This window comes from Protopterus annectens, chromosome 11.part0, assembly GCF_019279795.1.
Source record: "Protopterus annectens isolate FY-2018-M chromosome 11.part0, PAN1.0, whole genome shotgun sequence".
NCBI classification, from domain to species: domain Eukaryota; kingdom Metazoa; phylum Chordata; order Ceratodontiformes; family Protopteridae; genus Protopterus; species Protopterus annectens.
Window position 1 is genome coordinate 675,822,617 of NC_056745.1, and position 27,722 is coordinate 675,850,338.

A 27,722-nucleotide genomic window follows, 5' to 3' on the forward strand; every position below is an offset into this window, starting at 1 on the left:
TTTCACACTGAAGGACAGGGCGTCCACTTTCCATGCTTGTCTGTGATAAGTCCTTGTGCAGAATCTTTTCAATTGATAATTTTGAGGAGAGACAAATAGATCTATGTCTGGGCTCCCCCATTTCTTTGTTATCATGCTGAAGACTTATGGATTTAGTTTCCACTCGTGAGGATCCATAAGGTTTCTGCTTAAATCGTCTGCCAGTGTATTTTGTTTTCCTGGCAGGAATTGAGCTTGGTAGGTCAAAGCTGTGTCCCACAGTACCATGGCTAATCTGTAAAGGGGGTATGAGTGTGTGCCCCCCTTGCTTGTTTATATACCACATGGCTGTGGTGTTGTCCGTCTTTATCAGTAGTTGTCCTGGACGAAGTAAGTCCTTGAAGGCTGTTAGGGCAATCTGAACAGCTAGCATCTCTTTCTGGTTAATATGTAGATGCATTTGTTTTAGGGTTCATATGCCCTGAATGCATCTTCCTGCCATGTGGGCCCCCCAGGCATAATCTGAGGCGTGTGTTAAGGTTTGGCTGGCAGGGGAGAGAGTGAAGGCCAGTCCCATGTTTTGGTGACAGGCCTTTGCCCACCATATAAACTCCTGTTGTAGGCAGGGAATGAGAGGAATCATTGCTTCCAGACTGTGAGAATGTTGACTCCATAAACTTTTCAGGTACCACTGAAGTTTCCTCATATGGAATCACTAGGATGCAGGATTCCATGAAGCCCAGAGTCTGCAGAATTTGTCTTGCAGATGACTGGGTTTTTGTTGCCATCAGTTTGAAGTAAGTAGTCAGTTACCTTTGCTTGTCTGGCGTGAGGCAAGCCATCTGGGCAGCTGTATTCAAGCTTGCACCCAGGAATGTTACCTTTTGAGAGGGTACCAGTTGTGATTTCTTTTCGTTTATTGTGTACCCTAGGCATGTTAGAAGCCTTTTCACAAACACCAGGTGTCGAAGAAGAATGTCCTTGTTCTCTGCTTGAATGAGACAGTCGTCTAAGTAAGGATATATTTGTATACTTCTTAGTTTGCACAATGCAATTACTGGTGCAAGTCACTTTATAAAGAAAGATCTTGGGCGTAGTAGATAAGCCAAAGGGCAGTGCAGAGAATTGGTAATGCATTAAGCCAGCCTTGAATCGGAGGTATCTTCTGCACGATTGTCTTATTGGGACATGTAGGTATGCCTCTTTTAGGTCTGTCACCAGCCAGGCATTCTTGCTCAGCATGGACATAAGCTGCTGCAAAGTCAGCATTTTGAATTTTGGAACGTCCAGGTATGTATTAAAAAATCGATAAATCCAGTATTGGCTGCCAGGCCTTGTCCTTTCTGGGTACCAAGAACAGTCTCGAGTAAAAACCTTGTCCTTTTTCCTGTTCTGGTACTGGCTGAATGGCCCCCATATCCATGAGGGATGTAACGTGTTTCTGTGCCTCTGCCCATTGATTTTATGGCAGATCTGGTCAACCATTTGCCATTGGCAGAGTGTGGAAATGGAATCTGTATCCCTGTGATACGATGTTTAGTACCCACTTGTCCTGGGTCATTAACTGCCAACTTAGCAAAAAGTGCTAACTTTCTCCCTATGGGTGCTGCCAACAGAGTGCTTGGTGTAGGCAGAGGGAAGTCAATAGGGATTGTTATCTGTAGGCTTGCGCTTTATCTCTTCCAGATTTGGAGGTAGAAGCACCCCATTGCTTTGACCTGTATGAATCTTGCGCCTGGTATCTGGATCCCTTAGGGCATCTGGATTTGCCCCTTTGAGCTCTGTCTGACATAGGAAAGGACCAATTTTTTGTAGGCCAGTGTCTACTGAATCTTGGTGGCTGCACTTATAAGAAGTCTTTAACAGTTTGCATAGACTTAGCTTTGTCTTCCATTTTCTTTAAAACCTCTTCTGCCTTAATACCAAACACAGAATCATGCTGTAAAGGTGCACCTAGCAATTTAGCTTTAACATGATCAGGCAAATTTTGTTCCTTTAACCAGGCATGCCTCCTAATCACAGATCCAGTAATTGCGGCCCTGCAGAAGGCCTCTAAGGAATCAAAACCACATTGCAAAGTATGCTTTCTAACTTGTTCAGCTGCATGCAATACTTCCTGCAATTCTTTATTTTCTGCACATTCTGAAATCAACATCATTTTCTGTTTCAGCAATCCCATAACATGTTGCTGGTACTTCAGCATATGAAATTGACAGTTTAAGGCCCTGATTGCCAAGGTTGCAGATGTATAAACATTTTTTCACCATCTGTCTAGTACCCTTGAATCTCTGCCAAAGGGGGTAGGATTTTTTGCTGTTGAGGCCTTAACTCCCTTTGGACCCTGTGAAATAGTTTCAGGATCAGCAGCAGGGTTTCTAAATAAAAAATTATGTGAGTCAGGGATCCTGTAATATCTGTCAGGCTTACTGGGAGTCGGAGGTAAGGAGTCAGGGGTCAAGCTTGACGCCAAAACACATCATCCACAATGTCTAAAACAGGGGGAATGGCTAAAGGCTTGTGCTGAGGGAGAAGGAGGAAATCCCTGAGCCTCTTTTTTGATTCTGAGAAGTCTCGACTCTCCCAGTGAAAATGCTCCCTCAAAGAGGATGAATAATCCTCAGGAGGAGATACAGATGGAATAGACTCCTCAGCATCAGAATCCTCATAGGGAGGTATAGATAATTCCTGATCAGAAGAAATAGAAACGATCTGAAGTTTCATAATCAGTGTCTTGCTTAGGCCTCTTATCTGGAGGGGGATGGGTACCGCTGATCACGGTAATAAAGTCTTCAGCCATTTTGATCATCTGCTTTTTAGGCATAGAGGCCTGTGCACGCGGCTCATGCATCGTTTTTTTAGTTTTAGAAGTTGCTTTAGTCTTTGGTTTTGCAGCTGTCGGTTTGATATACAAATGTTGAGGTCTAAATACACCCTCAGAAGCTGGTGCCTGCTCAGCGGCTCCGGGCCCATCAGAGGGAGATACATCCGTCAGTCCAATACCTTGAGTATCTTGTGGCATGCATGGGTGTCGGTAGAGGCCTGCGACTCAAAGGTAGCGGGTATCAGGGGCTGCAAAAGCGCCTCACTGAGTACCGGCGAACCGGGGACTGGCTTAGGAGAAGCTTCGTCGGTTTTGGATCTCGACTGCCTTTCTCTGTCCTTTTCTTTGCGTTTTTTTATGTACTCCGATAGTCAGATTGCTATCCGACATTTCTGGGTAGTTAAATCTGTTTCCAAAATACTCTGATGCAAAAATATACAGACGCTTAATAGTGCGTTGGTTAAATCTAGCACAAAACCAACAGCCAGGCATGCTGTGATCAGGGCCTAGGCAAGGAATAAAGTATAAATGGAAATCCTTATGAGGTATTTGCTTCCCACAAGTAATACAATTATTAACTTTTTCTGACATCGGTAAAAAGCAAGAAAAAAGTTTCCCCAACGGGGTACTTAGCTTTAGTGAAGACTTCGGATCTGAAACTCAAACTCGAATATTTCAGTAGTCGGCCGACCAGCACTTGTGAAAAGCTTCTGCTTCGGGCACCGCGCGGCAAGAAAGACTAAAGGAAATGGCGTCAGCTGCATGTTTTATACCCCTGACGACCTGACGTCATGGAAGAGAAGACCGCAACCGACGCAGGGCCCAAGACTTTAGAATTCAGGCCGACTGAGGGTAACCTGCCAGCAAATTAGCCAAATGTAATGATTGCAACTGTGAAACATGAATAACATCAAGTGGCAATCGATTCGAATGGTGTTTACCTACACTAATGAATTTGATGACTTAAAAGAGATTTTAGAAAGAAACTGGACCATCTCTGAAGTCAACCCGGACCACCTTAGTGAAGTGGGAAAAAGACCATTAGTGATATACAAAAAAGCTCCTAGTTTTAAATTGATACTGGACAGAATGGGAAGACGTGAAAATAAGGGGAGAATGGTCAAGTGCATAAGCTGTAATCAATGCAAGTATGTTATGGAAGGTTCTTCCTTTAATATACATGGCTTTGGGTACATAAAACCCAGTGGCAGGTTTACGTGTTCCACTAATGGCGTTATTTAATCTATGGTTATGCAAACTTTGCACAGCATTCTACATAGGGAAAACTAAACGTAAATGCAGGCAAAGGATATATCAACACATATAAAACATCAAAAAGAAAGATGAAAGCAATGCCCTATACAGGCACATTAAATCCATTCCCATGCACCAGTTTAAGTTTTGCATTATTCAGTTAACTTAGGTGAGCGGGGGGACGACCAAGTGATGACTTCTTAGAATTTTTAGAACTTAAATGGCAACTTAGGACCAATGAAACCCAGCCACCAGGTTTAAGTGAAATATTTCAATTTCCAGCATTCTACAACTCAAAGCTGGATTTTACTTTGGGTAATTATGCATTAATGCCATAGGGTACACATTTGAAATGTCACATAGGGTATAAAACATTTTTAGCTAAAAGTATTATATAAAAAAAATGAAAAAATGTTTTTAATTTTAGCAGCAGTAATCTTTTAAGTGCACTGCATATTGTTGTAAATTATTTCTTTGCAACTGTTGCATGTTTTTACTAGTAAGTTTGACAACATTTTAGCGCTTTAGGCTGCCGTACTCAGGAAATTTCACTTATTTGAATATTATGCAATCAATTAAGTTAGTCTGATGTATAAAAAGGCTTCTTGACCTGTGGGTAATTGTTCTGATGAAGTCCAGTTACCAGAGGATGAAAGCGCTTAAACTCTATTGTTGTTTTATGAGTTTTTTTAAGTAGTAAATGTGTGTGTTGAGAAGCGCTCGACTGTGAAGTCTTTTCCCACCAGTGTGACTGTTCTTGGTTTCTAGATTGATTTTGTTGTTTCAACAGTATGGGCAGAAGAAAAAGACTACAAAAAAAATTTGGCTGTAACTATGACACGAAGAAATGTTAATCATTCTGCTCAATAATTAATTAAAAATGTAATACTAAGGCCACCTATTTTCCTTCATCCTTTTTATTGTCTTAAATGCATGTAAAATAATATATTAGACAGAGATTGATGGACATCTGATCAGTGATAATACCCTTCAGTGGAAAAAAAAAAAGTGTCATAGTGCAACATAAAAGTACAGTTGCATAGTTAAGTTACTGTAATGCCAGATGTTCAAACCGATTTACCACTGCAGTATTCTTAATATATGGTATTTCCCCAGCAAAGATTTTAACCATCTTGCCAATCTTCTAAATCTCTGGATTTCTTCTCCATCAGGGTGAGTATCTGCCTAGCCATATGCCAACATGCTGGTGTAAGCAGTACGAACTTTCATGCCATGTTCATAGTTTTCGTGTCCTGATAAATAAATTACAGTAGAACAGTTTAAAGCAAAATGTGTGAACTCTGAAATAATTAAAAGGATACATTCTGAGAGCACAAGAAGTTTTACCGTGGGAGAAGGAAACAAATACCACACTCCAACCACAAAGTAAAATTTCAAATAAATACCACTAGAGGGGATAGAATGAGGGTATAAAGGTATTGCAACAGCAACCATTTCAGCAAGTTACCAATTTAACCATACATTTTCATTAGACCACTGCTGCACTATTCTTAACATACAGGATGACAACAAACGCTTGGTCAGATGAAGAGTGAAGTGAGGAAGTATTCTTTCCAGACTTGCGATGCCAGGAAAGATAGACCTCAAAAATCCAGTTCTTGCTCTAATAAGAATACTTTACTAGAAAAGCTCACCAGACTCTGCTACACTTTGCTGTGAAGGAAAGGTTAGTTTGCTTTTTATTTGTTGTATTTTGTATTACTTTACTGCCTTTTTATATTTTGAATACTGTGATTCGTTTTCTTTACCTTGTGTTTTACTTGCATTCTGCTTTTAACTGCATATTAAAACTTCGAAGGAGACCACAGCTATGTCTCTTGTGAGTCGGGCAGAAATGTTTTCCCCACCCACCGACCTGGTTACAGTCTTCTTAAATACCACTGTCTTTCTATTTGCCTGCCCCTTATGTTAATTTGACCATATATCTCATTTCCTCTCTGCTTTCACTGGCTTGTGTGAGTAAGCACAAAATTATCATTTTGTGAAATCACTCCCCATCAACTACTTAAACTTATTGGCCATCTGACTGTATTCCACAGTACTAAAATACAAAAGTGACCACACCCTTTCAATCTATCTTGCTGTTTTAAAAATAGTGACTCTCCACTAAAACGTAACTTTTTAGACAGGTAAAACTTAAGTTACCTACTTTCACATCTAACTTATCTAGTGCACACTGCAGTGTTTAGGATAAACCATTTTTTTTTCATTTTACCTTTAAGCATCCCTGTGACTAGCACTTGCTCTAATACCTGCTGGAAAGCACCAGGAAGCCTTAAACTGATACAAGCACTCAACTCTCCTCGTTAATAAGGAGAAATTAATCGTAGGCACTAAACAGCCTATAACTGCAAAGTACCTTGCTAAGGCAAGGGAAAACAGCTCCTGTACTTTACAAAAAAAAAAAAAAGCCCCAAACTAGGCATGTCCAAGGGTCAGCTTCCAGTGATTTCTCCTGTCCACCTGGTGAATTTGGGCATACTGGGGCAATGCAGCAATTGCCTCATGTACACAGACAACCCTCTCCTCCTACCACCCCAACACTACAACATGTGAGAGATGCACTTACATAGCCAAACTTTAAGCAAAGCTTTCTCCACCCAAGATTGTGCTAGACAGTCAAGAGGAGAAGGTTAACACCCGCACTACACCTCAAGCAACACATAGCTCTTCTAAACCCACACCACCAACACCCACACATAGCAACATTAAATCCACATATGGGGAGGCCCTTAATTGTAACCTGCCCAAGCAACAAGGAACTCCTAAGCTGAAATGCAAAAAAACACCAATCACAACCAAAGTGTCACACAGCTCACAACACCAGTGTGCCACCCAGCAACGGCTCCTAAGGCAAGACAATGTACAACACACTTTAGTCATAGGTGACTCTATAGTCAAGCACACCGATGTCCCACTCACCAGGCTGAACAAGGAGAAAATTACAGTCAGCTGCCTGTCAGGTGCCAGGATCCACCACATAACGCATGGACTCAAGTCACTCCACAACAAGTGCAAATATGACTCTGTCATTGTCCATGTTGGAGTGAATGACTTGAGACGTACCTCCCTGGACTACATGAAGAGAGGCATGGAAGAGCTCTTGGATCATGTGGCCCAGGCAGGTATAACACTAGCCCTGAGTAGCATCCTGCCTTTGCCCAGAATGATGCCACAATACAAGGACAAAATGATCGACTTCAACAATTGGCTAAACTTCTGGTGTCATTCACAGAGGGATCCAGTATCTGTCTGCCTGGGATGACAATCGACAGACCACAAAACTTTGCCAGAGATGGACTGCACCGGTCGTCCCTGGGATTCAGGTTACTGGCTAAAGCTCTTGCCATCCCTATAGTGCCTTTTTATGGCAAAGCTCAAAGGACACCACCACCGTAACGGGTACAAGCATGCAAATTCTAACGGTAATTCTACTCAATGCTAGAAGTCTACGCCTCAAAATGCACTCTCTCGAGGCACTCCTAAAAATGGAGAACATTGATATCTGTACAGTAACTGAGAGCTGGTCAAGGCTCCAGAGAGCACCACTGCAATACCAGGCTGCATCTCTTACCACACTTGTCGGCCACCAAACCAGGACCGAAACACTAAAGGTGGAGGTGTGTCCATATTCACCAAGGATATTCAAACCACCAGGCTAGTTGCCCAACACAACTTACTTACTTATGCCCGTCACCCTTGACAGGGTATGGGCCACCAACTACAGCTCTCCACCGAATCTTGTCCTGGGCCAACTGTTCTATTTGGTTCCATGTGTAGCCTCTAAGCTTAGCATCTGCCTCAAAGTCTCGCCTCCAGGTGTTTAGGTGGGCCTCTTCCTCTCTCCTGAGGATTCCAGCAATGCCTGTCTTGTAATATTGTTTGCTGGTTTTGAAGAGTATGCCCGATCCATCTCCACCTCCTCCTCTTAACTTCTTCCCCAATCGAAAGTTGGTTGGTCCTTTCCAAAAGGGTGGCGTTGCTAATAGTGTCTGGCCATCGAATCCGTAAAATCTTCCTGAGACAGCTATTTGTAAATGTCTGAAGTTTTTTAGTGGTGGTCTTGTTTAACCCCCAGGTCTCTGCCCCATACAGCAGTACTGACTTCACGTTAGAGTTAAACAGCCTTATCTTGTTGATCAAGGATAGTTCTCTTGTTTTCCAGACCCTATTTAACTGTATGAAGGCTGCTCTTGCTTTTCCTATCCTTGCCCTGACATCAGCTTCTGATCCGCCCTGCTTGTTAATTATGCTGCCAAGGTAGGTAAAGGACTGCACTTCCTCCAGTGGCTTCCCTTGCAGAGTGATAGGGTTAGTATTTGTGGAGTTTAATTTAAGGATCTTTGTCTTCAGATTGTTAATGTTAAGACCCACCTCTAGTGCTGTAACTGCCACCAAATTTGTCTTGTTTTGCATTTGCTGCTGGCTGTGAGAGATGAGGGCGAGATCATCAGCATAGTCCAGATCTTCCAGCTGATTCCATAGGGTCCATTGGATCCCATTTTTCTGTCCTGCAGTAGATTTCTTCATAATCCAATCGATAACTAACAGGAAGAGGAATGGTGACAGTAAGCATCCTTGCCTGACCCCAGTTTTTACTTGAAAGCTTTCAGAGAGCTGCCCTCCATGTATAACCCTGCATGATAGAGTTCTTTATCAAATTTACTATTTTCGTTGGTATACCATAGTGCTTCAGAAGGCTCCACAGTGTCTCTCTGTCCACGCTATCAAACACCTTTTCAAAGTCAACAAAATTGATATACAATGGTGAGTTCCATTCAACTGACTGTTCCACAATTATTCTGAGCGTTGCAATTTGATCAGTACACGATCTATTTTTACGGAAGCCTGCCTGCTCTTCTCTCAGCTTTTTGTCAGTGATGTCCTTTATCCTTTCCAAAAGGATACGGCTGAAAACTTTTCCTGGAACTGATAGAAGATTGATGCCTCTGTAGTTGTCGCATTTGCTAAGGTCCCCTTTCTTGGGAAGCTTAATGAGATGGCTCTCTTTCCATTCTGAAGGAACAGTTTCCTCTGCCCAGATTCTTTCAAAGAGTGGATACAACATCTCCACTGATGTATTCAGGTCTGCTTTAAGGGCCTCTGCCGAGATGTTATCTGGTCCTGCCGCTTTCCCATTTTTCATTTGGATGATGGCTTTCCTGATCTCCTCCTTGCTCGGCTTTTCACAATTGATTAACAGATCTTCATTGGCTGGCTCAATAATTGGAGGGTTTAAAAGTGACTGTCTGTTTAGAAGTTCTTCAAAGTGTTCCACCCACCTTTTCAGTTGATGTTCTATACTATTGATGGTTTTCCTTTGCTTATCTTTAACAGGTCTCTCTGGCTTACTGTACTTTCCTGAAAGTCGCTTGGTGATATCATACAACGTTTTTGTGTTACCACTGTAAGCTGCCAGTTCTGCCTCAACTGCCAACTGTTCCACATAATTGTTCTTATCTATTTTAATGCATCTTTTGACCTCTCTGTGGGCATCTGCATATTCTTCTTGGGCCTTGCTCTTTGAAGCTCTAGTTTTACTGTTATTTACTTTTGCCTTCTTCCTCTTTCTGTCTTCTATCTTTACCAGTGTTTCTGCAGTGATCCACTCTTTCTGATGATACTTTTTAGGTCCCAGTGTCTCTTGACAAGCTAAGTCTATAGCCTTTTTCACATTCTGCCATGAACTGTTTACTCCACCCTCCTCAACCAGTTCTTGTAGCACTTCAAATTTGTTCTTCAGTGCAATGTTGAACTGTTCTTTTGTCTGAGAATCTTTCAATAGATGAACATTGTATTTGATTCTCCTAGATGACTCTTGAACCTGGGTTCTTTTAAGCTTTAGCTTCAGTCTAGCCACCAGCAAGTGATGGTCAGATGCTACATCTGCCCCTCTTTTCACTCTGACATCTTGTAATGTTCTTCTAAACTTTCTACAGATGCATATGTGATCTATCTGGTTTTCTGTTGTATAGTCAGGGGAGACGCATATATTTTTGTGTATCCGTTTATGGGGAAAAATGCTGCCTCCAATGACCAAATTGTTGAGAGCACATAGATCAACAAACCTTTCACCATTCTCGTTGATTGTTCCCAGAGCATGTGTACCCATGATTTGCTCATATCCTATGTTACTGGATCCGACCTTGGCATTTATATCACCCATAAGGACAGTAAGGTCTTTGTCTGGGTAGGTCTCGAGGATCTGCTGCAGTCTTTCATAAAACTGATCTTTATCTTCCTCTTCACTGTCATTAGTTGGTGCGTAGCACTGGACCACATTCATTACAATTTTCTTCTTCTTTGTACGGAATGAAGCTGTGATGATCCTAGGGCCATGTGCTTCCCATCCAATCAGGGCTCTCTGGGCCTGTTTGGCCAACATAAGACCAACCCCTTAGGAGTGAAGTGCTTCACTGTCCTCATGTCCCAAATAAAGCAACAACTCTCCTGTAGATAATCGACACTGACCAGCCCCTGTCCATCTTGTCTCGCTGATTCCCAACAAACTCAAGTTGTTATTTCTCATTTCTGCTGCCACTTGGGCTGCCTTGCTTAGCTCATACATGGTCCTGACATTCCATGTGCCAATGTTTATTTTCCTGGTAGAGAGAAGGGTACTCTGCTTTGTGGCGTCCCTTCAGCTTTGGCCACAAAACATCATAAATCTTCCATTTGAAGAACTCTCCTCTTCCAAGACAAGATTGTCTGTGTTTCCTGTAGTTGGTGTTTCTGTAGCAATTTGTTTTTTTAACGGGATGCAGTTGCTAACCCTAAGCCCAACCCTCCTCCTTTTTCAGACGGGCTTGGGACCGTCCTTGGCGGACACAAAGCATCTGAAATTCTCCAGGTACAACTAACACTAGGTAAGACTGCAATCCAAGCTGTAGCTTGCTACAGATCCCCCACCATGCCCCAAGATTTTCACTACACCTTTATAAACATACTGGAAAATATTAAGATACAAACAAACACCCTAATACTGGGTGATTTCAACTACCTTGCCATTAACTGGGAAAACAACACCTTTGCCCAATGGTTCTTGGAATTCATAAATTCCAGCGCCATGGATCAACTAATCCATAGTCCCACCAGGAGCTCAAATATCCTAGACCTGGTCATTACCAACATGGGAAATTGATGCGCCACACCTATGGTCAACCCACTCGTTGGTCAGGTCTGACCATAAACTAATCGCCCTTAACATCCACATCCCACCCTTACCCCCCAGTAAGGAAACCTCCATAAAAAACTTCTCCAAAGCCAACTTCATACTACTCAAGTCAAAGTGACAAACTCCATGACACCCATGCAGACGGGAACTGAAAGTTCGACTGCTGAATCCTGCACTACGGCACTGTTACGAGAACATCCACTCAGGCATGAATCGTGCCATCCCAAATAGAACCAAGATGCTCTTCTCCAAAAAAAGAAAGCCAACCTGGTGGTCCCCTGCCATAAACAAACTTTACCACAAAGGGAAGAAACTGTTGCAGAAAAAGAGGAAAATCCCAGGATGCAAAAAACTCCCTTACCAACCTCAGTAAGAAGCTGAGATCCCTCATAAAATCCTCCAACACTAGTTATGAAAATAAAATGGCCAAAGATTCCAAAGACAACCGCAAGGCATTCTATAACTATGTAAAGAATCTAAATGGAAATGCTCAGATCTGCTCTGAGCTACAACAGAACGGCATTAAATATACTGATCCCAAGGATATTGCCAGTATCCTGGCTGATCAATTCAGTGTCACCTTCACCCCCCTTCTCACCCCCTAAATGGCCCATCTCAATACCAGAAGATTGCCAAATTTTGGTAATAACGGCCACACAGGTGAAAAAAAAAACTTTCTCCAAAGCTAAGAATACAGCATCCATGGGACCAGATGACATCTTGGGCTGTGTATTACGTGAACTACAAAATGAACTGGCACCTCGCCTAAGTGTCATGTTTAATCATAGCCTCACCTCAGGCTTCGTGCCCATTGAGTGGCGCACAGCTACAGTTATCCTACTCCAGAAGGGGGGATCCACCTTGGATCCCAGGAATTACCGCCACATCAGTCTGACGAGCCTGATCTGCAAGGCCATGGAACGTATGATCATGGCACTTATAAACAAAGGCATTGGCAACTTTCAAACAGAAGGGCCGATCTTGTCTCCTGAACCTGACTGACTTCTTCAAATCAGTCTCCAGAGCTGTGGATGAGGGTAAGGCGGGCGACACAGCCTATCTGGACCTCACCAAGGCCTTTGACACCATCCCCCACTCTGGAATCATATATAGACTTACTAAGCTGGGCATTAATCCCTACGTAACTCGATGGGTTGCTAACTGGCTTACTGACAGAACCCACACTGTAAAAGTAGCAGACTCCAAATCCAGCGCTACACAAGTGGAGTACCTCAGGATTCAGTTCTGGGACAGCTCTTGTTTGGCATCTACTTCTCTGAAGTACAGGCCAACACTAAGGGACTCTCCCTAACAAAGTTCAAAGATGACTGCAAAAGTACAGCTTTGTACCTACCATAAATGTAAATGTTCGAGTGCTCATACAGCTGTAGTCATAACAGATGGGTTATCCTGCCGTCAGGCGGGTCCTCGGTCGGCCGAATTCCAAAGTCTAGGTCCGGCGTTGGTTGTCGTCGCTTCTTCCCTGACGGCAGTGCGGCAGGGGTATAAAAGAGCCAGCCGACGCCATCTTCAGTTTTTCTTGCCCCAGTTGTCAGGTGCCCCCAGATGGAAGGCAAAACATAAACTTATGTAATCATGCAATATAGAATAATCAAAAAACAGTAGTTTGCAAGCAAATACACCATAAAAGAATACCCCAAATAGGTTGTATGAGAAGGTGTTTGTCATAAGGCCTGTCCTAAGAGGGGATGGAGGGGGGGGGGACCTGGACTGCAGCTGTATTAGCACTCGAACATCTACATTTATGGTAGGTACAAAACTGTACTATGTTCATCGTGCATACAGCTGCAGTCATAACAGATGGGTAGAATCCCAAAGCTAAGTAGGGGTGGCAGGCACTAAGTGGAACTAGGAGAAGCAAGGATGCCCTGCAAGACAGCTGTGGCAAATCCTGCTCTAGATTTTGAGTAAAGTGGAAGGTGATAGTGTTTGGAGAAAGTGTGCACTGAACTCAAAGTGGCTGCTTCCAAAATGTCCTTGGTAGGAACCCCCCTGAGGAAAGCTGCAGAGGTAGCTGTGGCCCTTGTGCAGTGGGACCTGATGCTAGATGGCACAGCTTTTCCATGAAATGAGTAACAAAAGCGTATGCAGTGGGCTATCCATTTTGAGACTGTCTGTTTGGAGAGAGCCTTTCCTTGAGCACCTGTAGCATAGGACACAAAGTGTTGCTCGGATTTCCTGAATGGCTTTGTCCTGTCCAAATAATAACGTAGTTGTCTGTGAATGTCCAAGGAATGCAGTAGTCTTTCCCTTTGTTTTGTGGGTTAGGGTAAAAGGTAGGTAAGTGGATAGTCTGATTCAAAGCTACACTGGATACTACCTTTGGCATAAAGATAGGGTTGGTTCGTAAGGAAACTCTGTCCTGATGGAAAATGATGAAAGGTTGCACAGCCATGAGGGCCTGTAGTTCCGAAACCCTGCGTGCTGAGGTGATAGCCAGAAGGAAGGCTGTTTTCCATGACAAATATTGTAGTTCTGTTGAAGCATCTGGCTCAAATGGAGGAAGGGTCAGTTTTTCCAATATGAAGTTGAGGTCCCAAGCAGGGACTGGTGGTTTTCTTAGGGGGTTTTATATTCTTAACCCCTCTGAGGAACTGTCTTGAGAGGATGGGAGAATAAAGGAGGATCTGTGTTGTATTGTGCAGAAATGGCTGAAGCATGGATTTTGATGTAGGTGAAGGAAAGTCCACTGTTTAACATCTCAGCTAGGTACTGTAATATTTGAGGTAGATTTATTACCCAAGGATTCTGGCCCTTTTTCTGATTCCAGGCACAAAACCGCTTCCATTTGGCGGAGTAGGCTTTTCTAGTAGAAGGTCTTCTGGCCTCCAAGATGACATCCTGCACCTCCTTGGAGAGGAGGGTCTGTTGTGAAATCAAGGGATTCTCCATGCGGCTAGATTTAGGGTTTTGAGCTGGCTGTGAATAGTTTTGAAGTTGCGCTGGGACAACAGAAGAGGCACTAGAGGTAGGATCCATGGTGGGGAATGCGTCAGGCTCTTCAGGAGTGGATACCAGTGTTGTCTTGGCCAGTCTGGAGCAATGAGAATCATTTTCGGCCTCTCTGGCTTTTAGTAGAACTTTGGGCAGCAGAGGGAGAGGCGGAAAGGCATAGACTGTCAATGTTGTCCAATTGAAGGAAAGTGCGTCCACTTTCCAGGCCTGTGGATGATAGGTCCTAGAGCAAAATTTTTTCAGTTGGTAATTTCTGTGGGTAGCAAAGAGATCTATGTCTGGCTGCCCCCATGCCTGAGTTATCTTTGCAAAAACTTGAGGATGCAACTTCCATTCGTGTGGATCTGTCATATTTCTGCTTAGGCTGTCTGCCAGTGTGTTTTCCTTCCCTGGCAGGAATTGTGCCTGAAGTTGGATTTGCAATTCCAGAGATGTGTTCCAAAGGGTCATGGCTAGTCTTCACAGGGGGTATGAATGAGTTCCCCCTGTTTGTTTATGTACCACATCACTGTGGTGTTGTCTGTCCTCATCAATAGCTGGCCTGGATGCAGTATGTCTTTGAAGGCCATAATAGCATTTTGCACTGCTAGCATTTCCTTTTGGTTGATGTGAAGGTGCTTCTCTTTTTGGGACCATTTTCCCTGAATGCACTGATCTTTCATGTGTGCCCCCCAGGCATAGTCCGAGGCGTCTGTTGTGATGATTTGATTTGCTTGGGGTATGCAGAAAGGGAGACCTTTGTTTCTTTGGCATGCTTGAGCCCACCACAAAAATTCCTTTTGAAGACATGGAATGAGTGGTATTATTGTTTCCAAACTGTGGCTGTGTTGAGACCATAAGTTTTTTAGGTACCATTGAAGTTTCCTCATATGCAGCTTTGCACATGGGATCAGCAGGATGCAAGATGCCATGAATCCCAGAGCCTGCAGGACTTTCCTTGCAGTCAGCCTGGTGAAGGTTGCCATTTTGCTGAAGTATTGAGATAGTTGCCCTTGTTTGTCTGGCGTGAGGTAGGCCATCTGGGTGTTTGTATTCAAGCTGGCACCCAGGAAAATTATTGTTTGAGAGGGTATTAGTTTTGATTTCTTTTTGTTGACTGTGTATCCCAGAATGTTCAACAGTCTTATTACAAACGCCAGATGTTTCAGAAGTCTGTCATTGCTGTCCGCTTGGATCAGGCAGTCGTCCAGATATGGGTATATTTGTATTCCTTGAAGTCTGCAGAAGGCAATTACTGATGCCAGGCATTTCGTAAACACTCTGGGCGCAGTAGATAAGCCAAAGGGCAATGCAGAAAATTGATAATGGGTTGAACCTGCAAGAAATCTGAGGTATCTTCTGCAATCATGTCTGATAGGGACATGCAGGTATGCCTCCTTGAGGTCCAATGTTACCAGCCAAGACTCCTTGCCCAGCATGGGAAGAAGCTGCTGTAATGTGAGCATCTTGAATTTTGGTACCTGTAAATATGTGTTTAGGATGGATAGATCTAAAATAGGTCTCCAATCTTTGTCCTTCCTTGGTACCAGGAATAGTCTGGAATAAAACCTTTGACCTTGTTCTTTTGCAGGCACCTCTTGAATAGCTTTCATGTCCATGAGAGCTGAAATTTGTTTTTGTGCCTCTGCCCTTTGATTTTGTGGCAGGTTTGGCATGCCTCTCATTTTTGGAAGGGTGTGAAAGAGGAATCTGTAGCCTCTGTCTATAATGTCCAGGATCCATTTGTCTTTTGTGACAATATGCCAATTTTTTGAGAATAATGCCAGTTTTCCGCCTAAAGGTGCAGCCATTAAAGCTTTGCTTGGTAGTAAAGGGGAAAGTCATTGTGTCTGCTTTCTGAATGACTGTGATCTATCTTCTCCACCTCTTGGGGTTGGTGCTTGCCATTGCCTGGCTCTGAATGATCCTTGTGATTGCCCTCTACCTCTCAGGCGCCTATATCTGCCTCTTTGAGGTCTGTCCGTGGGCTGGAAAGGACCAATTTTTTGAAGGCCAGTTTCTGCTGAAACGTGGAGGTTGTACCTGCAGGAAATCTTTCACTGTTTGCATTGATCTTGCCTTTTCCTCCATTTTCTTTAGTACCTCCTCAGCTTTAACACCAAACAATACATCTTTTTGAAGAGGTGCATCTAGTAATTTAGCTTTGACATGATCTGGTAAGGCTTGTTCTTTGAGCCAAGCATGTCTACGTATGACAGACCCTGTAACAGCAGCTCTACATGAGGCCTCTAAAGCATCAAAACCACATTGCAAGGTATGTTTACCAACTTGCTCTGCACTATGCAACAAATCCTGCAACTCTTTTAAATCTGGTTGCTCAGGTTGTGTCATTTTGCTTTTCAACTCAGATAATAAAAACTGTTGATACTTTAACATATGGAACTGACAGTTTAAAGCCCTCATGGTTAAGTGGCCGAGGTATACACCTTTTCCCCCCACCTTTCTAAAGCTCTGGAATCTCTCTCGGAAGGTAATGGGTTTTTAGCAGTAGAGGCCTCAATTCCCTTGGGACCCTGTGAAATAGTTTCTGGGTCAGCAGTATGGCTTTTGTATAGGAACTGGTGTGAATCTGGAACCCGATAATACCAGTCAGGTTTAACAGGAGCCCGAGGTAAAGAATCTGGGTTGAGGCTGGCTTCTTTGTACACATCATCTAATATAACTAAGACAGGAGGGATAGCCAGAGGCTGGGGGAGCAAGAGAAAATCCCTGAGCCTTTTCTTGGAATCTGAGTAATCTTGGCCTTCCCAGTGAAAGTGTTCCCTCAAAGTATGTAGGGTTTCCCCCAAAAGAGTAGTCTTCAGGGGGGGAGACCGAGGGAATAGACTCCTCTGCATCAGAGTCTTCAAAAGGAGAATATGTATATTCCTGGCCCTCAGAATGTTCAGAGGTAATAGAGGCTTGATCTGAGGAAGGGTAGTCTTCCTCTAATCTGGGCCTTTTGTCTGAGGGGGGTTGAGAACCCCTGATAAGAGTAATCAACTCCTCAGCCATTTTGGGCATCTGTTTTTTAGGCATGGGGCCTTGAGAGGGGGTCTGTGGTCCTTGTTTTTTAGTTTTCATGGCTGCTTTAGATTTTGTGAAAGCCTTAATAGAGAAGGAGGAAGGCCTGAATACACCTTGAGAAATGGCAGGCCTGTCTAAACTCTGGGTTTCCCCGCCAAAAGTGGCGTCGGTATCTGTAGTCAGAGTGGGGGCCGAGGAGCCTGCGACCTCGGGCACAGAAGACACCGGTAATGAAGTGTCATCGGTAGTCAGGGGCTGCGTAGGCACCTCGCTGAGAACCGGTAGTCGGCCTTACCGTGGTGTCAAGTAGAAGTCGTGGACCTCGTATGTCGGTCCTTATCCTTGCGTCTTTTACCCAAAACTGGAGTCAGAGTATCCGATGACATAACGTAATTAAATTTTTTACCAAAATAGTGATGGGCGAACTCCGCCCGACGCTTAAAGTGAGTTTGTTGAATCTAGCACAAAAACGGCAGGCCAAAATGTCATGGTCTGGGCCTAAGCAAGGAATACAGAAAGAGTGGAAATCCTTATGCGGTATTTGCTTCCCACATGAAATGCAATTATTAACTTTGTCTGACATCGGTCTGAGGCAAGAAAAGTTTCCCCAATGGGGTACTTCGCTTTAATGAAGACTTCGGCTGAAATATTTTCGTAAATCTCAGGAGCTGGCCGACTGGCACTTGCGAACTGCTTCTGGATTCGGCACCGCGCGGCAAGAAAGACTGAAGAAGATGGCGTCGGCTGGCTCTTTTATAGCCCTGCAAAACTGACGTCAGGGAAGAAGCGACTACAACAGACGCCAGACCTAGACTTTGGAATTCGGACGACCGAGGACCCGCCTGACGGCAGGATAACCCATCTGTTATGACTGCAGCTGTATGCACGATGAACATCTGGGAGCCATTACTGAATCCCCAAATGATGTGGATGTTGTTGTTGTGTCTTTCGGCTTTTCCCGGTTAGGGGTCGCCACAGCGGAACTCCGGTCTGCTAATGATTGGCAGTATATTTTTACGTGCCGAGTTGCCAGCCCTGACTCACAACCTTCAACGAAGGTACACCCATTCACACATGTCTCCACACAGAATACACTCTAGCTGAGAATCGAACAGGACAACGTCTTACTGTGAGGTGACAATGCTACCGCAGCACCACCACCACAGTCCCCAAATGATGTGGATACTCTACAAAAAAGCCTTACAGAAACAGATGCTTGGTGCCAGAACCATGGGTTCAAGCTCAATGCCAAGAAATGTATAGTTATCCCCTTTGGGGAAAAAAACATGTACCCATGAATTACCACATAGGTGGCAGTACACTAAACACCTAAACTATGATGAGACTTAAGGGCACAGGTGGACAGTGGTCTCACCTTCAATAACCACATTGCCACAACAGTTAGGAAATCCTTCTATGTGGCACACCTCATCACTAAGGGCTTTTCATCTAGGAAAAAGGAGGTCATTGTCCCACTGTACTCATCCCTCATTATACCCATTATATAATTCGATGCCCCATTTGGTATGTACCTCTCAAGACATCTGCAACAACTGGAAAGGCTGCAGAAATACCTCACTAAAAGAATCAAAGGCCTAAAGCAGATGCCCTACACTGACCACCTTAAAAAACTCCAGCTATACTCTGTCGCATATCTCCTACTCAGAAGCGATCTCTGCTTAACATACAAGGCCATGTCAAACACAGAGCTGTTCGACATGATACACAAAGAAATCCCAATCCCTCACAGCAACACGCTCCAGGGATCTAAACCTTGTCATCACAATAAACAAAACATGCTGGAGGGATACGTTCTTGACCCAGAGACTACCCAGACTCTGGAATAGACTGCCCATACATGTCAAGCAGAGCGCCTTTTTGGCCCCCTTCAAGAGGAACCTTGATGACTGAATGGGAGAAAGGAAATTCACCTCGCGGATCACATCAGTCGCCCTGCTAGACAGGGGTCCAGGGAAGTAAATAGTGTGGGAAGAAATAGCCAGGTAATTGTTATGGCTAGGCTTGTATAGGCTCTAGGGCCGATGGCCTAGTACCAACCTATGAGCCTATAATACCTAGTTTGTAGTGTTTAGTGAAAGTGTAGACAGAAAACTAAGTAGCTGCTTCTAATATGGCTTTGGAGTCCATCCTATAAATGAATGCAAGAGTTTGTCTCCTTGTTTACTTAGCTTTTATTCAATGCAACAGACACACACATTGTAGAGTACATACGCAAGTAAAAGCTTTACTCACTTTCAAGCTAACATCTGTCCAATAGATTCGGTTATCAGTAACATCAAAATCCAGTGCAGAAGCCTCTTTGACACCTGTAAGTGGAATTGCCACGTTGTTGTTGTTGGTTTCTAAAGAAATCCGCCTGATATCAGTTCTTCTTGAGAAAAGAAGGAATGCTTCTGGAACAATGCAGGTCTTCATGTCACTGATTAGCTCCAAACCAATAGGGCAAGCACATCTAAGACCCTGTGGTCTGTACAAACAGAGATGACTGCATCCTCCATTGTTGTTACTACAAGGGTTTGTACCTAAAAACAGAAGAATGATCCAAGTGTTTCCCAGCTGTACTACTACTACTACTACTACCACCATTACAAAAAATTCTACAAATCTAATGTATTTGTACAAGTAAAACTACAACATTATACAGTGGGTCCATACTTAGTTTATGAACAAAGCAAACATTACCATACCTCCAGATCTTTGAGGTAAAAAAACTAATGATACAGTTTTCTGCCAAACTGTTAATTCAACAGTTGGCAATTACATCACTACTTTACAATTACTTACCCATTTACACCAGGAGCAGACTGCCCCTATGCCACTTGAGTTCCTTTTTGTCTAAATGTGTTATAGTCTCCACCAAAACCATCAACTTGCTCTAAGACAAAAAAACTTAAATTTAGTGAAGATAAAGCAAAGATCACCGTTTCCCTAATGCATTAGCTTTATCTTTAGTGTGAATGGCCCTACAATGTTTTTTTACTCTATCTAGGAGTTTGCGGTTAGTCTTGCCTATGTAAAATGAAGAACAATTTTCGCAAATCATTGCATATATAAGATTGCTAATGTGACAACTAAAATATTTGGAAAAGTGATAGTGTAGTTGCAATGCTCAAGAAAAAAGTTCCTATTTAAACATATTGACAGCAGACACATGGGCTCCACATGTAAAAATACCAAGAGGTTTATCAGGCATACAAATATTAGAGATTAGTAAAAATTTGTACCGATTTTCAAATGAGCAGTGTAAAGTCTACGGGCGGAGACTGCTCCTGGTATAAATGAGAACTTAAACCTGAAATTTGCACTGCGATGGTATAATTAACTTAACAGCATGCATGCCCCACATTGCTTCTAAGTTAACCACAGTTACTATGCTTCTGTTACAATGGTTATTGTCCTTATTCAGTTACTGACTGCTGGCAGTTTACATATGTTTATGACAACTCATAGGTTGGTACTAGGCTATTGGTCCTAGGGCCTATAAAACCCTAGCCATAACAATTCAACGGCTATTTTTTCCCAGAATATTTACTTCCCTGGTCCACTGTCTAGCAGGGCGACTGAAGTGATCCCCAGGGTGAATTTCCTATCTCCAATCCAATAGTCAAGGTTCCTTTTGAAGACAGCCGAAGAGGCACTCAGCTTGACATGTATGGGATGTCTATTCCACAGTATTGGGAGTCGCTGGGTCAGGAACCTATCCCTCCTGCATGTTTTGTTCATTGTGGTGACCAGGTTTAGATCCCTGGAGCGTGTGGCTCTGAGGGACTGGGATTTCTTTAAGTGTAGCATGTCCAACAGCACTGGGTTTGACATGGCCTTGTATGTTTAGCAGAGATCGCCTCTGAGTAGGAGATACACGACAGAGTATAGCTGGAGTTTTTTTTTTTTTAGATGATCAGCATAGCACACGTTTTAGGCCTGTGATTCTTTTAGTGAGGTATTTGTGGCCTTTCCAGTTGTTGCAGCTATCTTGTGAGGTACATATCAAATGGGGCGTTGTACTCTATAATGGGTCTAATGAGGGATGAGTACAGTGGGACAATGACCATCTTTTTTCTGGTTGAAAAGCCCTTGGTGATGAAGTGTGCCACATAGGATTTCCTGACTGTTGTGGCTATGTGGTTATCGAAGGTGAGACCACTGTCCACCTGTGTCCCTAAGTCCCTTATCACACTTTCAGTGTTGAGTGTACTGCCACTTGTGTGGTAATTCATGGGTACATGTTTTTTCCCAAAGGGGATAACTATATATTTCTTGGCATTGAGCATGAGCCCATGGCTCTAACACCAAGCATCTGTTTCTGTAAGGCCCTTTTGTAGAATATCCACATAATTTGGCGATTCAATAATGGCTCCCAGTTTGCAGTCATCTGTGAACTTTGTTAGCCAGAGTTCATTAGTGCTGGCCTGTACTTCAGAGACGTAGATGCCAAACAAGAGCAGTCCCAGGACTGAACCCTGAGGTACTCCACTTGTCACTTGTCTGGAGCTGGATTTTGAACCAGCTACTTTTACAGTGTGGCTTCTGTCAGTAAGCCAGTTGACAACCCATCAAATGACATAGGGATTAATACCAAGCTTAGTAAGTTTATCTATGACGCCAGAGTGGGGAATGGTGTCAAAGGCCTTGGATAGGTCCAGATAGGCTGTGTGGACTGCCTTACCCTCGTCCACAGCTCTGGAGACTGATTCGAAGAAGTAAATCAAGTTCAGGATACCAGATCAGCCCTTTACAAAACCAAACCTGGTGGGGTCCATTGTTTGAAGGTTGCCAATGTCTTTGTTTATAAGTTCCATGACAATGCATTCCATGGCTTTGCAAATCAGGCTCATCAAACTGATGGGACGATAGTTCCTGGGATACAAGGTGGTATCCCCCTTGTGGAGTGGGATAACTGCAGCTGTGCGCCACTCATTGGGCCACGAAGCCTGAGGTGAGGCTATGATTAAACATGACACTTAGGTGAGGTGCCAGTTCATTTTGTAGTTCATGTAGTACACAGCCCAGGATGTCGCCTGGTCCCATGGATGCTGTACTCTTAGCTTTGGAGAGTGCATTTTTTACCTGTGTGGCCATGACTACCGGAATTTGGCAATCTTTTGGTATTGAGATGGGCCCTTTAGGGAGTGAGAGGTGGGTGAAGTTGGCACTGAATCAATCTGCAGGATACTGCCAATAGCCTTGGGATCAGTAAATTTAATGCTATTCTGTCGTAGATCAGAGCAGATCTGAGCACTGTCATTTAGATTCTTGACATAACTATAGAATGCCTTGTGGTTGTCCTTGAAATCTTTGGCAATTTTATTTTTGTAACTAGCTTTGGAGGATTTTATGAGGGATCTCATCTTCTTACTGAGGATGGTAAGGGAGTTTTTTGCATCCTGGGATTTTCCTCTTTTCTGCAACAGTTTTTTCCTTCTGTTGTATAGTTTATGGCAGGGGACTACCAGATTGGGTTCCTCTTTTTTGGAGGAGACCGTCTTGGTTCTGTTTGGAATGGCATGATTCATGCACGAGTGGATGTGCTCGTACAGTGCCTTAGAGTAGGATTCAGCAGTCGAACCTTCAGTTCCTGTCTGCATGGGTGTCATGAAATTTGTCACTTCTGACTTGAGTAGCATGGTTGGCTTTGGAGAAGTTTTTTTATGGAGGTTTCCCTACTGGGGGGTGGGGGTGTGATGTGGACGTCAAGGGTGATTAGCTTATGGTCAGAACTGATCAACGAGGAGGTGACCACTGCTGTGGAGCATCAATCTCCCATGTTGGTAATGACTACGTCTAGGATATTTGATCCCTGGTGGGACTATGGATTAGTTGATCCAGGGCATTGGAATTTATGAGATCCAAGAACCATTGGGCAAACGTGTTGGTACCAGAGTAGTTTTCCCAATTAAAGGCAGGGTAGATGAAATCACGCAGTATTAGTGTGTTTGGTTGTATCTTAATATTTTCTGGTATCTTTAGAAAGGTGCAGTGAGAATCTTGGTTTGGACTGCAGTCTTATCTAGTGTTAGTTGCACATGTAGAATTTCAGATGCACTGAGTTGGGCAACTAGCCTGGAGGTGTGAATATCCTTGGTGAATATGGACACTCATCCACCTTTATTGCTTCGGTCCTAGTTTGGTGGCCGAAAAGTGTGGCAAGAGTTGTAGCCTGGTATTGCTGGGGTGCTCTCTGGACCCTTGAACTAGGTCACAGTTACTGCACAAATATCGATGTTCTCCATTTTTAGGAGTGCCTCGAGAGAGTGTATTTTCGAGGTTTAGACTTCTAGCACTGAGTAGCATTACCTTCATATTTTGCATGCTTATATCTGTTACGGTGGTGGTTTTCTCCTTTGAGCCTTGCCTAAAAATGACACTATTGGGGTGGCAAGAGCCTTAACAAGTAACCTGAATCCCAGGGGCCACAGGTGCAGACCATATCTGGCAAAGCATTGTGGTTTGTTGATCATGTTGCCCCAGGCAGACATACTGGATTCCCTTTGAATGACACCAGAAACTTAGCCAATTGTTGAAGTCAACCATATTGTCCTTATACTGTGGTATCATTCTGGGCGAAGGCAGGATGCTGCTCAGGGCTAGGATCATACTTGCCTGGGCCACATGATACGAGAGCTCTTCCATGTCTCTCTTCATGTAGTCCCCGGGAGGTACGTCTCAAGTTATTCACTCCAACATGGACAATGACAGAGTAGTATTTGTACTTGTTGTGGACTGACTTGAGTGCATGCGTTATGTGGTGGATCCTGGCACCGGACGGGGCAGCAGACAGTAATGTTCTCCTTGTTCAGTCTGGTGATTGGGACATCAGTGTGCCTGACTATAAAGTCACCTATGACTAAAATGTTGGGTATGTTGACTTGCCATAGGGGCCATTTGGTGGCACACTGGTGTTTTGAGCTATGTGTCACCTGAGTTGTGATTGGTGTTTGCGGTTTTGCATTTCAGCCTCGAAGGTCCTTGTTGCTTGAGCAGGTTAATGTTAAGGGCCTCTGCATAAGTGGGTTTAGTGTTACTATGTGTGGATGTTGGTGGCGTGAGTTTTGAAAGGCTATGTGTTGCTTGAGGTATAGTACAGGTGTTAGCCTTCTCCTTGACTGTCTATCACAATCTTGGGTGGAGAGAGCTTTGCTTCCATTTTAGCTATCTAAGTGCATCTCTCACAGGTTGTAGTGTTGGGTGGTAGGAAGAGAGGGCTGTCTGTGTACATGAGGCAATTGCTGCATTGCCCCAGTATGCCCAGATTCACCAGGTGGACAGGAGAAATCACAAATAGCTGACCCTTGGACATGCCTGGTTCGGTGTTTCTTTTCTAAAGTACAAGAGCTGTTTTCCCTTACCTTGGGAAGGTACTTTGCAATTATAGGCAGTTTAGTGCCTACGATTAATTTCTCCTTATATACAAGGAGAATTGAGTGCTTGTATCAGTTTAAGGCGTCCTAGTGCTTTCCAGCAGGTTTTAGAGCAAGTGCTAGTCACAGGGATTCAGATTTTAGTGCTACTACAGAGAAACCAGCTAGTTCTAAGGAAAAGTTGAAGAGCAGACTTTCTGGCACCAGGAATAGTTCAAAGTGCTAGACTAATAACCTAATAAAAGTGCAAGAGAGCAGAGAACTAGCAGATCTAAGGGAAAAAAAAATTAAACATCACCGCTCAGAAGCTGAATCCTGGATATAGCAAATCTGCATCTGGGCTACACTACTTCATGAAAGATAGGAAAAGCACAGTTTTGTACCTACCATAAATGTAGATGTTAGAGTGCTAATACAGCTGCAGTCATAACAGATGGGTTCTCCTGCCGTCAGGCGGGTCCTCGGTCGGCCGAATTCCAAAGTCTAGGTCTGGCGGTTGTCGCCGCTTCTTCCCTGACGCCAGTGTGACAGGGTATAAAAGAACCAGCCGATGCCATTTTCTTCAGTTTTTCTTGCCCCAGATGTCAGGTGCCCCCAGAAGGAAGGTAATACATAAATTTGTGTAATAAAGCAATGCCATATAATCAACATACAGTAGTTGCAAGCAAATGCACCATAAATGAATACCCCAATCAGGTTGTATGAGAAAGTGTTAGCCAAAAGGCCTGTCCCAAGAGGGGAAGGAGGGAGGGAAAAGTACAGTTTTGTACCTACCATAAATGTAGATGTCCGATAGATATGCAACTGCAGTCATAACATATGGGTTGTCCTGCCTCAGGGCAGCCCTCGGTCGGCCGGATTCCAAAGTCTGGGTCCGACGTCGGCTGATGTCGCATTTCTCTCCGACGTCAGAGCGGCTGGAGTATATAAGCATCAGCAGACGCCATCTTCTTCAGTGTTTCTTGCCCCAGATGCCAGGTGCCCTCCAATGAAGGCTGTAATCAAATTGGAAGACAAAAATAGGTTTCCAGACAATAAATAAGCAATAAACAGATACACCATAACAAATATCCCCAGCTAAGGATAATAGGGATAGGAGTGGACCCAAGGCATAGAGGGGAAGGAGGGAGGGAAAGGCCGACTGCAGTTGCATATCTATCAGACATCTACATTTATGGTAGGTACAAAACTGTACTATGTCCTTCAAGAATGCAACTGCAGTCATAACATATGGGTTGAATACCATAGCTTAGCTGGGGGAGGTGGTATGCTCTAAGAAAAGGATGGTGCAGCTATCAATCCCTGCAGGACTGCCGAAGGAAAGCCTGCTCTGGATCTGGAATATAAAGGGAGGTTGTAGTGTTTGGAGAATGTATGCACGGAGCTCCATGTAGCAGCTTCTAGAATGTCTTTTGTAGGCACCCCTCTTAAGAATGCTGTAGAGGTGGCTGTAGCTCTGGTGGAGTGTGGTCTGACATTGGCTGGTACACTCTTTCCATGGAAGGAATAACAGAATCTGATGCAATGCCCAATCCATTTTGAAATAGTCTGTTTGGAAATCGCTTTTCCTTGTACTGCAGGGGCGTAAGCTACAAAAAGCTGATCAGACTTCCTACTGGTCTTGGTTCTGTCCAGGTAGTAGCGAAGTTGTCTGTGAATGTCCAAGGTATGCAACAGTCTTTCCCCTTTGTTCTCAGGATTGGGAAAGAAAGTAGGCAGGTGAATTGCTTGATTTAAAGAAACCCTAGATACCACTTTTGGCAGAAAGGTAGGGTTGGTTCGTAAGGAGACCCTGTCTCTGTGAAAGGTTATGAACGGTGGTATTGCCATTAGGGCCTGTAATTCCGAAACCCTTCTTGCTGAGGTAATTGCCAACAGGAAAGCTGTCTTCCATGAGAGAAATTGTAAGTCCACAGAAGCTGCTGGCTCAAAGGGGGGGGTAGAGTCAGTTTCTTTAGGACAAAGTTGAGGTCCCAAGCTGGTACTGGAGCCTTTCTTGGTGGCTTTATATTCTTGATTCCCATAAGGAATTGCCTTAAAGGATGTGAAAACACAGGTGGATCAGTGTTGTATCTAGCTGAAATAGCTGAAGCATGTATTTTTATGGAAGAATATGAGAGTCCATTCTGTAGCATATCTGCCAAATATTCCAGAATGAGTGGGATGTTCAATAATGATGCATCATGACCCTTGCTGGTATTCCAAATGCTGAATCTCTTCCATTTTGCTGAGTAAACCTTTCTGGTGGATGGTCTTCGGGCTTCTGTTAGTATCCGCTGAACTTCCTTAGAGAGAGATAGATTGAGGTTATTCATGGGATCTCCCAAGCTGTTAGCTGCAGCGTCTGAATGTTGGGATGTACTGTCTTGAAGTTGTTTCGAGTCAAAAGTTGGGGCCATTGGGGAAGGGCCCACTTTTTGTTGTGACATATGCTCCGTAGTAGTGGGTACCAGTGTTGTCTTGGCCAGTCTGGAGCTATTAGGATCCCCTTGGGCTTCTCTGCTTTGATCTTTAGTAATACTGTGGTCATCAGTGGCAGAGGTGGGAATGCATAGATTTTTAGGAAGTTCCAGTTGAATGAGAGAGCATCTATTTTCCATGCTTGTGGATGATATGTCCTTGAACAGAACTTTTGTAGATGATGATTGAGGTGGGAGGCAAATAGGTCTACTTCTGGCCTGCCCCATGTCGAGGTGAGTTGTATGAAGATTTCTGGATGTAACCTCCACTCGTGGGGGTCCAGGAAATTCCTGCTTAGGTTGTCCGCCAGCACATTGTCTTTGCCTGGAACAAACTGGGATTGCAACTGTATGTTTAGGCTCAGTGATTTTCCCAAAGATTCATCGTCAGTCTGCAAAGGGGGTAAGAATGGGTGCCCCCCTGCTTGTTTATGTACCACATCACAGTGGTGTTGTCTGTCCGTATTAGCAGGTGGCCTTGCTGAAGTTGTTGTCGAAAGGCCTCGATGGCATGCATTACTGCCAGCATTTCTTTTGGTTGATATGCAGATGTGTTTCCTTTGGAGACCATTGTCCTTGAATACATCTGCCCTCCATGTGCACCCCCATCCAAGGTCTGGGCGTCTGTGGTTTGGGCATTGGGGTCCTTTTTT

General features: G+C 43.8%; 1 protein-coding gene across 1 annotated transcript in view; it reads right to left on the bottom strand.

Moving 5' to 3' along the window:
* LRP6 (LDL receptor related protein 6) overlaps positions 1–27,722 on the bottom strand; it is a 2,645,333-nt gene that overhangs the window by 1,738,770 nt on the left and 878,841 nt on the right. Inside the window, exon 9 of the mRNA XM_044088131.1 lies at positions 19,485–19,774. Coding sequence (XP_043944066.1) covers positions 19,485–19,774 — 290 coding nt within the window. The remainder of the gene's footprint in view (positions 1–19,484; positions 19,775–27,722) is intronic.